General features: G+C 41.9%; 1 protein-coding gene across 1 annotated transcript; it reads left to right on the top strand.

The window, feature by feature from the left end:
- The first annotated feature begins 768 nt into the window (after positions 1 to 768).
- Positions 769 to 13686, top strand: polr2b (RNA polymerase II subunit B). Its single transcript, XM_069530990.1, has 25 exons — positions 769 to 924; positions 1308 to 1380; positions 1775 to 1925; positions 2016 to 2128; positions 2319 to 2538; positions 2950 to 3108; positions 3181 to 3345; positions 3462 to 3658; positions 3779 to 3898; positions 5050 to 5236; positions 6268 to 6411; positions 6725 to 6864; positions 7277 to 7388; positions 9105 to 9259; positions 9349 to 9547; positions 9623 to 9791; positions 11346 to 11442; positions 11524 to 11618; positions 11770 to 12020; positions 12145 to 12234; positions 12314 to 12421; positions 12661 to 12774; positions 12897 to 13057; positions 13159 to 13354; positions 13455 to 13686. The coding sequence occupies exons 1-25, from the start codon at positions 906 to 908 to the stop codon at positions 13542 to 13544; spliced, it is 3525 nt and encodes a 1174-aa protein (XP_069387091.1). The 5' UTR covers positions 769 to 905; the 3' UTR covers positions 13545 to 13686.
- Positions 13687 to 13760: the final 74 nt, after the last annotated feature.

Genomic DNA, 13760 nt, shown 5'->3' with positions numbered 1-13760 from the left:
ACACAATGATCATACAATAAATACACTGTATGAAATACAGACAGAAGTATGAAAACACTCTTTACTACTTTTGGACTTTTCAAACAACTTTATGTCAATCAATCAATCAAATGTATTTATATAGCACAGTATCACAACAAACAGTTGTCTCAGGGTGCTGCACAAAAGTCCAAGATCTTAAGAAACACAAAATCCAACTTGTTCCACATCGAGCAAGCATGAGCAACAGCGGGAGGAAAAACTCCCAGTACGTATGAAACATTTTCAAAAATATTTAAATCAATGTAAACTAATGATACATAACTTCAGACTCACACACAAACACTACGATCAAAACTATTCAGGTAAAAGTTTAAAAGCAGAGACACAGGACCTGTCCAACAAAACACAGACAGACAGACAGACACAGACACACAGACACACAGACACAGACAGACACACAGACACACAGACAGAAAGACACAGACACAGACACACACACAGACACACACACAGACAGACAGACACGGACAGACACGGACAGACACACAGACAGACACACAGACAGACAGACACACAGTCACACAGACACACAGACACAGACAGACAGACATAGACACACAGACAGAAAGACACAGACATACCCACAGACGCACACACACACACAGACAGACACAGACAGACACAGACAGACAGACACACAGACAGACAGAAAGACACAGACACAGACACAGACAGACAGACAGACAGATAGACACACACATTGATGTTACACACTCTTGTACAGCAGGTGGCGGTATGCAGCTCATGATCCGCCAGTAAACCGAGAGAAGAAGCAGAAGGAGGAAGTGACGTGTATTTTCTGCAGCGCGCTGTGGCTCGTAACATTGAGTCTGAGTTGTATTCAGAGAATTTTAATTTAAAACATGTACGATCAGGACGAAGGTGAGTTTCACAAGAGAACAACCGTTAGCTTCTCGTTAGTTAGCGGTTAGCAGCCAGAGTTAGCCTGATAACAAATGGACGTATGCTATCAACAGCTAAAGCTAACAGCGCGGTGCTTTGTTTGAGCTAACATGCTACTAACTGCTAATAAAGGATTCACAAAACAAACACGTTGAAAATAAATAATAATATATAATAATAAAATAATAATACAAGTTCACTGAGACGGAAAGTATGACGTTAACCGGATTCTGAAAGTTACGTTGTTCTACTTAATTCGTTACGTTGTTCGTTAAACGTCACTATTTAGTTGCATAAATGATCTTCACTTCCGACAACTGGCAGAAATTGATCAGTGATATTATCTCCTGTTTATTTGTCAGATAATCAATATGATGAAGATGATGATGAAATCACTCCGGATTTGTGGCAGGAAGCGTGTTGGATCGTCATCAGGTAAACTCACCTGTGCTGATAATCAATAATATTGATAGGTAATAACAGATTGAGCTTTTACTCTGAAAGGTGTAGTGTCTGTAACTAATGTGGATTAAAAAGAACAGACTTTTGTTTTGAAGATCAGTGACGTTTTAACTTCAAATCATGAAATTCAACAGATGAATGATTAAATGAAAAATCAATAAAGTAATCAATCAAACTGCAGTAATATTGACAGCAGTGATTTATTCTCATATCAGTTTGATTAATTTATTGTTAAAAGGTGAGTTAATGTATTTAAAGGCAACAAATGTCGCCTCTTCCAGTCTCTGTTTTCTTGCAGCTCTTATTTGAAGAGTTGCTTTGATTCCTTGATGCTCTTATTATGAAAACCCTCCTTGTTTTATTGCAGCTCTTATTTTGACGAGAAGGGTCTGGTGCGGCAGCAGCTGGATTCGTTCGATGAGTTCATCCAGATGTCAGTTCAGAGGATCGTGGAGGATGCGCCGCCCATTGACCTGCAGGCTGAAGCTCAGCACACATCAGGGGAGGTGGAGGAGCCGGTGAGTGGGGGTTATCAGGAAGTCTGGCAAAATTATTACAGCTCTTGTGACATCACTGATGACATCACACTGACCTGTTTTCTGTTTCAGCCTCGTTACTTACTGAAGTTTGAGCAGATCTACCTGTCGAAGCCGACACACTGGGAGAGAGACGGCGCTCCGTCTCCCATGATGCCCAATGAAGCCCGACTACGAAACCTGACGTAGGTCTTACTAGCCGAACCCTGAACCTGAATATTAAAGAACAATTTTAAATAAAGTGAATCATTTTTTTATCAAACTCAATTTAATTGATAAATGACTAATTTCAAAAATAATTTTGTTATTAATGACATCACTGGACTGACAGCTCTCACCATGAGTAAAAGCTTCTATATGTGACTCTGCCCCCAGGTACTCCGCCCCTCTGTATGTTGACATTACAAAGACCATAATAAAGGAGGGGGAGGAGCAGCTGCAGACGCAACATCAGAAAACCTTCATTGGAAAGATTCCCATCATGCTTCGCTCCACCTACTGCCTGCTGAGTGGTCTGACGGATCGAGACCTGTGTGAGCTCAACGAGTGTCCGCTCGACCCCGGAGGTTATTTTATCATCAACGGCTCCGAGAAGGTACGCTGTGACGCCACGATGCTAACCCTAACCCGACATCATCCACAGACTTGCACCAATCTAACTTGCTTTCCTCAGTTTCCGCTATGCTAAGCTAATCCAACAGCTGAATGTTGAACTGTCTGACAGCTGGTCAGTGACCTCAGAATCAGAAGTACGTAGGGAATCCCCGTAGGGAAATTCAACATTTTTCTGACCCTCTTTAGTGAATCTGAAAAGTAGACATTAGTTAAATGTAAATGGAGTAAAAATAAGTAAATGGAGCCATTTCTCCCCAACTGAACACCGAACCCATAGAAAATGCTGCCCATAGATGCACTACATGAATGTGTGTGTGAATGGGTGAATGTAAAACTGTACTGCAAAGATCTAAATAAATACAGACCACTGTTGTGTACTTGTTTTGTTCAGGTGCTGATTGCTCAGGAAAAGATGGCGACCAACACAGTGTATGTCTTTGCCAAGAAGGACTCGAAGTACGCATACACAGCAGAGTGTCGCTCGTGTTTGGAAAACTCGTCTCGTCCCACCAGCACCATCTGGGTCAGCATGATGGCGAGAGGAGGACAGGTGAGTCCCGACAAACCGTTGATCAATATCATATCAATATCCTCTTATTGATGAACGTCTCATCTCGTTTAGGGAGTGAAGAAGAGCGCCATCGGTCAGAGGATTGTTTCCACGCTGCCCTACATCAGACAAGAAGTTCCCATCATTATCGTGTTTCGAGCGCTGGGCTTCGTGTCAGACAGAGACATCCTGGAACACATCATTTATGACTTTGACGACCCAGAGATGATGGAGATGGTCAGTTTGATTATAGGTTATTGATCAGTTACTGATTGTAACATGATCTGTTAACAGGCAGTCAGCACAGTGGCCACCATTAAGCTGTAATGGCAGTGATGTTACTGTGTTTCCAGGTCAAGCCGTCTCTCGATGAAGCTTTTGTGATCCAGGAGCAGAATGTGGCATTGAACTTTATTGGTTCCAGAGGAGCGAAACCCGGAGTGACAAAAGAGAGACGAATCAAATACGCAAGAGAAGTTCTGCAGAAAGAGATGCTGCCGCACGTTGGCGTCAGCGACTTCTGTGAGACCAAGAAGGCCTATTTCTTAGGGTGAGTGTTCGTGCACGTCAGGTCACCTGTATCTGTGTTTTTAACTGTACATGTGTGTGTAACTGTATACTTGTATGACTGTAACTATGTACGTGTGTGTGTTTGTGTGCGTGTTCTCAGGTACATGGTCCACAGGTTGCTGCTCGCTGCTCTTGGCAGACGGGAGCTGGACGACAGAGATCACTATGGCAACAAGAGGCTGGACCTAGCTGGGCCTCTGTTAGCGTTCCTTTTCAGAGGGTGGGGTTTCTTATGTCATGACCTATGTTAGGGTTAGTGTTGGCATGTTGTTAGTTTTCGCATGTTGTTGGTGTGTTATTAGCCATTTTAGTTTGTTGTTAGTGTGTCATTATCATTAGTGTGTCATTATCATTAGTGTATTGTTTGTGTGTTGTCGGTAGGGATGTTACAATACCCCAAATTTTGTAGTCAATTACCCACACCATGACATTTCCACAATTCCAGATACCCAATTCAATAGGACTGGGTATCTAACCCTTCCCAATTCCATTCTGATTCACATGGTTTTGATTTGATTTTCAATTCGATATGGATTTTTCATTGAAACCAATTTTGATATGAAAGAAAATTCTTAGAGAACTAAAACTGTAAACTTCAAGGAAACCCCAGAACTAATTGTAATAAATTATATTTCATCATCATTTTAAAACCATTTCATACCACTGAAATACAACAATAATAATAATAGCATAATAATTACCCTTACAAAGACATGGAATTTGAATTCTGAAGAATATTATGTCTGATATTTGAATTAAAATTAAAAATATTAAAATATCCTAAATAAATACAAAGTAAATAACATAAACAACACAACCAAAACACAAAATAAAATGGACTCTCTGGCTCTTGAATAAATATTAAGCATTTACCTCAGGGTTGGGTTCCAGGTGATGAGTTTCAGTACTTCAAGGCAAAAGAAAGCTGTGAACGGAACATGCTGCAATTAAACACACCACCGATGATTATTTTTAAATGATACAGGCTTAATTCATTTAAGATATGCTAAGAAATTTAACAACCCGCTTTGCTTTGCTGGAAGACTTTGGCTTGGTTGTAAACTGTGTCATGTTTTGGTTTTGCAACCGCACCTGAACCCAGCACCAAAAAATGAAACATGGGGCAGAGTATGACGGCACGGTACAAGGCTGGATACTGGACCTATAATGTGTCTAATCTGATCCTGTTCCAGCTGATGGTCGCTATTTTTCGGGACCTACAGTACTGTAAAAGGGTCAGGGGTTAGATTTTAGAATTTTGGCATTAACTTGGTACCAAAGTATCGATTATCATGACATCCCTAGTTGTAAGTGTGTTATTAGTGCTGGTGGTGTTTTCATTAGCATCAGTAACTTCCTGTTGTTTTCCAGGATGTTTAAGAATCTGTTGAAGGAAATCAGAATTTACGCTCAGAAGTTCATCGACAGAGGAAAAGACTTTAACCTGGAACTCGCCATTAAAACCAGAATCATCTCTGACGGACTCAAATATTCACTCGCCACCGGAAACTGGGGCGACGTCAAGAAAGCTCATCAGGCCCGGGCTGGAGTTTCACAGGTGAGATCAACTGTCTTCAGCTAGTCCCATTAGTTAATCAATCAATCAAATTTTATTTGTATAGCCCATATAATATGTTAATTGTTTTCATTATAACTAGTCAGAGCTGATACCTGATGGTGCACGAGTGTTCTTGGTCTCTCTCCCACTCTCCACTATCTCTTTCTCTTCCCTCTTTTCCACCCATCTCTCCTCTCCTCCCCATCTTTCTCTGCTCACCCCAACTGGTCGAGGCAGATGACCACCCACATTGAGTCTGGTTCTAGAGGTTTCTTCCTGTTGAAGAGGGAGTTTTTCCTCCACAGTTGCCAAAGTGCTGCTCACTGTTGGGTTTCTCTATTAAAAAAAATGTAAGGTCTTGACCTTCTATGTAAAGAGTCTTGAGATAATGTATATTATGATTTGGTGCTATACAAATAAAATTGAATTTCATATTCACAAATCACAATTTGTCTCATAGAGCTTAACAAGGGGACTGTTCTTAACCCTCAACAAGAGTCAGGAAAATATACCAAAAAAACCTTTTAGCAGGGAAAGAGTACGTAGAAACCTCAGAGAGACACGTGTGAGGATTCATCTCCCAGGATGGACAGAAGTGTAATAGATGCCACGTGTAACTGAGAATCTCCGAAAATACGAGTATTTACAGCACTGGTTAGAGTTAACAGTTTGTAGCACGATGGAAGGTAAATGAATTGAGGAATGGTGGAGTATCTGAGGAGACATATTGTTTATCAAGCAGTCTTGTTGTAATCATAGTCCATGATCAGCTGCCTCCATGATCAGATGTCACCATAATCCACAATCCACGTTCATGATCCACTGACACCATCATGATCCGCATCAGCTGCCATGGTAGTTAACCATCACCCTGTCTACAGCTAGCTCAGTTAGTTAACACTAACCCACACATTTAGATTGAGTTAATCTGTAGAGTTTACATTGTAACAGCTCAGTGTGACGGGTGTGGTAACAGGTGTGTCTTTGTCATACTCGATCATGTCCTCAGGTTGTGTATTTATGGTTTGTAGGTGTTGAACCGTTTGACATTTGCGTCGACTCTGTCTCACCTCCGTCGAGTCAACTCTCCAATTGGCAGAGATGGAAAACTGGCGAAACCTCGACAACTGCACAACACACTTTGGGGGATGGTTTGTCCGGCTGAGACGCCTGAGGTAAAAACACGAAACACAAAAATCCAGTTTCCTTCATGCCACTGTTCTGTTTTAATAGTCTTTTCTTTCTATTTATTGCTTGAAGGTTACAGAAACTGTTGTTTTTTGTATGTTCGAATGATTTTAATAAATTAGTGAATTTTGAAGTAACTGGGATTTATTGTTTTGTTTTAGTTTTTACTTAGGTATTAAATTGGGTATCGAGAATCATGGAATTTCATGGTATTTGTATCGACTACTAACATTTTGGTATCGGGACATCCCTAGTGAGTGTATTGATGATCACTTTGTGTTGATGGTCACGCTGTTTCAGGGTCACGCTGTGGGTCTGGTGAAGAACCTGGCCCTCATGGCCTACATCTCTGTGGGCTCTCAGCCATCTCCCATCCTAGAGTTTCTGGAGGAGTGGAGTATGGAGAACCTGGAGGAGATTTCCCCTGCCGCCATCGCAGAGTCCGTCACCTCCCTTTCTTATCTTACATCTTTCAGAAATAACTTGTTAACTAAATGAATGAATGAATTAAAATCAAACTGTTCATCATCATAAATTTAGGAAGGATATACTAACCCATAGAAACAAGGTTCTGTTGTTCAAGTCTTAGTTTTTATATTTTCGTTTACTTATGAAGTTCATGCCTCAAACTGACGGCAGCATTTTTTTCAGGGTGACCAAAAAAATGAAACATCCACAATATGTTCAGTTGTTTTATGTTGAGCTTAAACTTCAATATAAATCACTAACTTCTGCAGTGCTAGATTAATTATCAGTAATTAATATATACTATCAAAAATATTTAAATTACAGTTATACTGAGCTTTACATGGGAATCGTGTTTGTTTTTTTATTGTGTTTTCATTGTTTTAGTGCCACTAAGATCTTTGTCAATGGGTGCTGGGTCGGAATCCACAAAGATCCTGAACAGCTGATGAACACACTGAGGAAACTCCGCAGACAGATGGACATCATTGTTTCTGAGGTGAGCCCCTTCATGACCCATAACATATACCACATCACACTAAACCTCAGAACATATATCACATCACACTATACTCCAGAACATATACCACACCACGCTATAATCCAGAACATATACCACATCACACTATACTCCAGAGCATATACCACACCATGCTATAATCCAGAACATATACCACACCACGCTATACTCCAGAACATATACCACATCACACTATACTCCAGAGCATATACCACACCATGCTATAATCCAGAACATATACCACACCACGCTATACTCCAGAACATATACCACATCACACTATACTCCAGAGCATATACCACACCATGCTATAATCCAGAACATATACCACACCACGCTATACTCCAGAACATATACCACATCACACTATACTCCAGAGCATATACCACACCACGCTATACTCCAGAGCATATACCACACCACGCTATACTCCAGAACATATACCCAACCACACTATACTCCTAAACATATACCACATCACGCTATACTCGAGAACATATACCACATCACACTATACTCCAGAGCATATACCACACCATGCTATACTCCAGAGCATATACCACACCACGCTATAATCCAGAACATATACCACATCACACTATACTCCAGAGCATATACCACACCATGCTATAATCCAGAACATATACCACACCACGCTATACTCCAGAACATATACCACATCACACTATACTCCAGAGCATATACCACACCATGCTATAATCCAGAGCATATACCACACCACGCTATACTCCAGAACATATACCACATCACACTATACTCCTAAACATATACCACATCACGCTATACTCGAGAACATATACCACATCACACTATACTCCAGAGCATATACCACACCATGCTATACTCCAGAGCATATACCACACCATGCTATACTCCAGAGCATATACCACACCACGCTATAATCCAGAACATATACCACACCATGCTATACTCCAGAGCATATACCACGCCACGCTATAATCCAGAACATATACCACATCACACTATACTCCAGAACATATACCACACCACGCTATAATCCAGAACATATACCATTACTAGGGACTCAATTTTAGGGCCAATTATTAGTAATTATCTGAAAAAAAGTATTTATTTATATATACATTTATTTGAGTAGATAGGAGTACTTTTATACAAGTAAATACAGAGATTACACCAGAAACCTCATAAAGGTTTTAGTTATATTAAAAGTTAACGTAAAGAACTTCAAGTGATGGACAGTAGGCTCTCCTCTCTGTATGTGTGATGAGTTCCAGTACGTCAGGACAAAATGAAGCTGTGAACAGATAACGATGCAATTAAAAACAAAAGTGCAATTGTTTTGGTAGGGTAAGGATACAGGTATCTGCTGAACAAAGTCACCATGCTCCGACAGGTGAAGGTCTTTAAAGGGACAGTTCACCGAAAAATTAAAATTGACTGTATGCACGGCTCGCTCTCAGACACGTGAATGTCCAGATCTTTGTCTTCACGATTTTATGACCAGAAACAAATGTGATGAGGTGATCAGACTTTAAAGCACAAATGCTGATCTTTCAATCACCCGATCAGCTGGTAATGATCGGCGGCTGATCACCTGCTTTTGTTTCATTATAAAGAATATAACAAAACATCTGTTTGAACCTGATATGAACAAATAAAGTCAGCTGCCTCACATGGTTCGAAACATTTCAGGTGTCAATGATCAGAGACATCAGAGAACGTGAGATCAGAATTTACACAGATGCTGGACGAATCTGCCGCCCACTGCTGATCGTCGAGAAACAAAAACTGCTGCTGAAGAGACGACACATCGACCAACTGAAGGAAAGAGAGTACAACAACTACAGGTGAGACAGTTTAGGATGCTGTTGATGCCTCCTGTAGACTTCCTGGTTCTGAGCAGTAGTGGTTGATTTTCGGTTGTTGTGACGCTCAGCTGGCAGGACTTGGTGGCGAGTGGTGTGGTTGAGTACATTGACACTCTGGAAGAAGAGACGGTGATGCTCGCCATGACCCCTGATGACCTCCAGGAGAAGGGCGTGGCCTACTGTTCCACCTACACTCACTGTGAGATTCACCCGTCCATGATCCTCGGAGTTTGTGCCTCCATCATTCCCTTCCCGGACCACAATCAGGTACGAGCGAGCAAGGTTTTAGATTTAAGAGCCTGTGACGTGATGATGATCAACTGAAAACTCTTTGTTGTTCAGTCTCCCAGGAACACGTACCAGTCTGCCATGGGTAAACAGGCCATGGGCGTGTACATCACTAACTTCCACGTGCGAATGGACACACTGGCTCACGTGTTGTACTACCCTCAGAAACCACTGGTCACAACCCGATCCATGGAGTACCTGCGCTTCAGAGAGCTTCCTGCAGGTATTTCACCTTTTATAGTCAGCATCTGTACAGTCAGTATCACAAGTGTACAGTGTCACACATGTACAGTCAGAATCACAGCTGTTCAGTATCACAGCTGTTCAGAATCACACCTGTTCAGTATCACACCTGTTCAGTATCACACCTGTTCAGTATCACACCTGTTCAGAATCACAGCTGTACCATCAGTATCACACATGTACAGTATCACACCTGTTCAGTATCACAGCTGTACAGTATCACACCTGTACAGTCAGTTAATAATATACATTATCTCAAGGCTCTTTATATATTACAGTTTTGTCCAATTGCGTAAACACAATTTTGTAAACTAGGCTGGTTTTATCAAAACGAGGGATAGACGAGAGAACGCCCGTGTTTCGGCTACAAAACTCCCCCGAACCGATCCGAAACCCGCCCAAATTTTTATCCACCCGCCTGGAAACCCTGGTCGCGTCTCACTTTCAGAATGTGAGTGACACTGTGCAACTCCTTTGGCCTGTCATGCAATGCGCCCACTTGCAAAACAGCCACTGATGTGTTTATTTCCACAGTCGAATATTAATTTTCACAATCGAATATTCGTTTTTTTTTTTTTTAATATTCGAATATATATTCGAATTTAGAATATTCGTTGACAGCCCTAGTGGATGATGGGATTTCTCCCTCAGTGCATGATGGGTATTCTCCCAGCAGTCTAGGCCTGTAGCAGCATAACTAAGGGATGGTTCAGGACTCGCTTGATCCAGAACCATAGACTTTATCAAAGAGGAACGTTTTAAGTTTAACCTCTGGAGTTTGTGCTTAACACCTGAACAACACAGCAGGTTTTCTGCACAGACTCGTTCACAACAGCACCTGTACAGTCACACTGAAAAACAAACAGGTATCTGATTTTACACTTTGCCACAGATTTACCCGGTTAGCATGTAATGACTGGTGGTGAGTGTGGCGACAAACTACAGCCAATGACAGCTCGGGGGAGGAGTTTAGAATCAGCAAGCAGAAAACTCATTTGTTTTTTACTTTGTTGCCAACTTGTTATTTTACTGATCACTTTGTGAATCCTCCTGATCAGTCAGACGGTTTCAGACATGCACACAACTGCGTTGTTCATGTGTGAAAGGAAACCTCTGTGAAATACGTGCAATCTTTTATGAGTTTGTCTTGTCCATTATGTGTATTTTTATTGTGTTGAGTTACTTCCCTTTTGTATTTGCACATGGAGCTGTGAGGAACGTAATCTCGTTCTGCTGCTCTTGTTGTTCAAAGTTCCCTTTGACTTTGGAGGTGAAGTCTGAAAACAGCTTAAGAAAACAAATGTCATATGAACAGTGAAGCTCTGACGTTCAAACTTAAAGGTTTATTTATTTTTACTAAATCATCTATATTTGTAAAATGTTTCAGGAAAAAATAGAAAAACAGTTATTTTCTGCTTACATCAAGTTAAATTCTTACCTCTTCTTAACCAACATCCAACCAGGTGAGCTTGTCCTTCAGGTAACTGTCAGAGTGAGCTTGTCGTTACATCTGCGACTGTAATGTGTTTTTCAGGTATCAACTCCATCGTGGCCATTGCATCGTACACAGGATACAACCAGGAGGACTCTGTGATCATGAACAGATCAGCAGTGGATCGAGGTTTCTTCAGGTGAGTCTCTGCCGTTGCTAAGACCACATCTGAGAGCGGTTGAGTCCTCACTTTGTTTGAAGCTGTTGTTTTGTCCTTCAGGTCTGTTTTCTATCGATCCTACAAAGAGCAGGAGTCAAAGAAAGGTTTCGATCAGGAGGAAATCTTTGAGAAGCCGACCCGTGAAACCTGTCAGGGTGAGAACTGATGAAAAACATTTTGTATTCTGATTTTCCCTCACCTGTCAATCATGTGTGTTACCTGCATCCAGTCACAAGTGTTTGTTGTTGGTGGTAGGTGGGGCTAACGTTACCTCACATACTCAGAACAAATTTAAATCTTCCTCAGGTATGAGGCATGCCATCTACGACAAGCTGGATGACGATGGGCTGATCGCACCTGGCGTTCGTGTGTCCGGTGAGGACGTGATCATCGGGAAGACGGTGACGCTGCCGGAAAACGACGACGAGCTGGACAGCACCAACCGGCGCTACACAAAGAGGGACTGCAGCACCTTCCTCAGAACCAGCGAAACAGGCATCGTGGACCAGGTGATGGTGACCCTGAATCAGGAAGGCTACAAGTTCTGCAAGATCAGGGTGAGGGGAAGCAGCACAACACCTGACGGCACACCTGATGACACACCCGACATAATGCCTGATATGACAAAATGATGATGACGTTAGACTTGAAGTTTTCTCTGACGGACATCTTCTCCTGCAGGTGCGTTCGGTCCGGATTCCTCAGATTGGAGACAAGTTTGCCAGCCGACATGGACAGAAAGGAACCTGTGGGATCCAGTACAGACAGGAGGTAATCAGGAAGCTAATCAGCTTATTGATTTAATTGATTGTCGACTCAGTGTGACTAAGTTTTAATGTATGTGTTCAAGGACATGCCATTCACCTGTGAGGGAATCACACCTGACATTATCATCAATCCTCACGCCATCCCGTCCAGAATGACTGTCGGCCATCTGATCGAGTGTCTGCAGGGCAAGGTATTGATCAGTCATCATGACTTGTAATAATCAATAACTGGTGCGTGATCAGTGTAACATGTTAATAGTATGTCTCTTATAAGTCTGACTTTAAATTATAGCTATTATTTTGAAAGGGTTATCACCAACGTCTCTGTTGACTTGCAGGTTCTCTGCAGCTGAGTCACATTTACACATACGACACTTGTATAAACATTGACCTACATGTCAATAACATATTTATTTTTGGCGTGTTTCAGGTGTCTGCAAACAAGGGTGAGATTGGTGATGCGACGCCATTTAATGACGCCGTGAATGTTCAGAAGGTGTCAAACCTGCTCTCTGAATATGGATACCACCTGAGAGGAAATGAGGTCACAACATTAATCATGTTTAAACATTCAAAAATACAAGAAATATTTGATTAGTCTCCTTAACCTACTAACTAATTTAACGAGTGTAGGAGACTGTGTATTGATTATTGATCTGTGATCAGGTTCTGTATAACGGTTTCACTGGGAGGAAACTAACGTCTCAGATCTTCATCGGTCCGACGTATTATCAGCGTCTCAAACACATGGTGGATGACAAGATCCACTCGAGGGCCAGGGGCCCAGTGCAGATCCTCAACAGGCAGCCGATGGAGGGAAGATCACGGTGAGACACACTGAACCTGTCTGTGTCACTTGTCTGTCTCTCATCTGTCCTTCTGTGTCTCACCTGTTTATCTGTCTCACCTGCTGTTTTGTCTGTCTCAGTGATGGTGGTCTGCGGTTCGGGGAGATGGAGCGTGATTGTCAAATTGCTCACGGAGCGGCTCAGTTTCTCAGAGAGCGTCTGTTTGAGGCATCTGATCCGTATCAAGTCCACGTGTGTAACCTGTGTGGGCTGATGGCCATCGCCAACACACGGACGCACACGTACGAGTGTCGAGGCTGCCGCAACAAGACACAGGTATGCCTGATCAATAACCAATCACAACACGTGGTTAAACAGTTGTTTTTGCTGCTGACTGTCTGATGTTTCCTCTTTGTTTGTTTGTGGGCGTGGTCAGATCTCTCTGGTTCGGATGCCATACGCTTGTAAACTTCTTTTCCAAGAGTTGATGTCGATGAGCATCGCCCCTCGTATGATGACATCGTAAAAGGCTCAGCCAATCAAACATCTTCCTGTGACTCATCAGCAGGGAGTAAAAGTACGATTTGAGCGTGATGTCATCGCAGTTCCATGTTGTTGTCTCAGTTTGTTTTTTTAGAAGTTGAATAAAACTGAATTTCTGGATCACATGGTTCAGTCTCTGACTCCTCATTGGTTCAACTCATCACCAACTGAACGATGATTGATTCTATAACAAAAGAAT

This window comes from Paralichthys olivaceus, chromosome 2 (genome assembly GCF_024713975.1).
Source record: "Paralichthys olivaceus isolate ysfri-2021 chromosome 2, ASM2471397v2, whole genome shotgun sequence".
NCBI lineage: Eukaryota > Metazoa > Chordata > Actinopteri > Pleuronectiformes > Paralichthyidae > Paralichthys > Paralichthys olivaceus.
The sequence above is the reverse complement of the archived record's forward strand: the minus strand, read 5'-3'. Positions and strand labels throughout refer to the sequence as shown.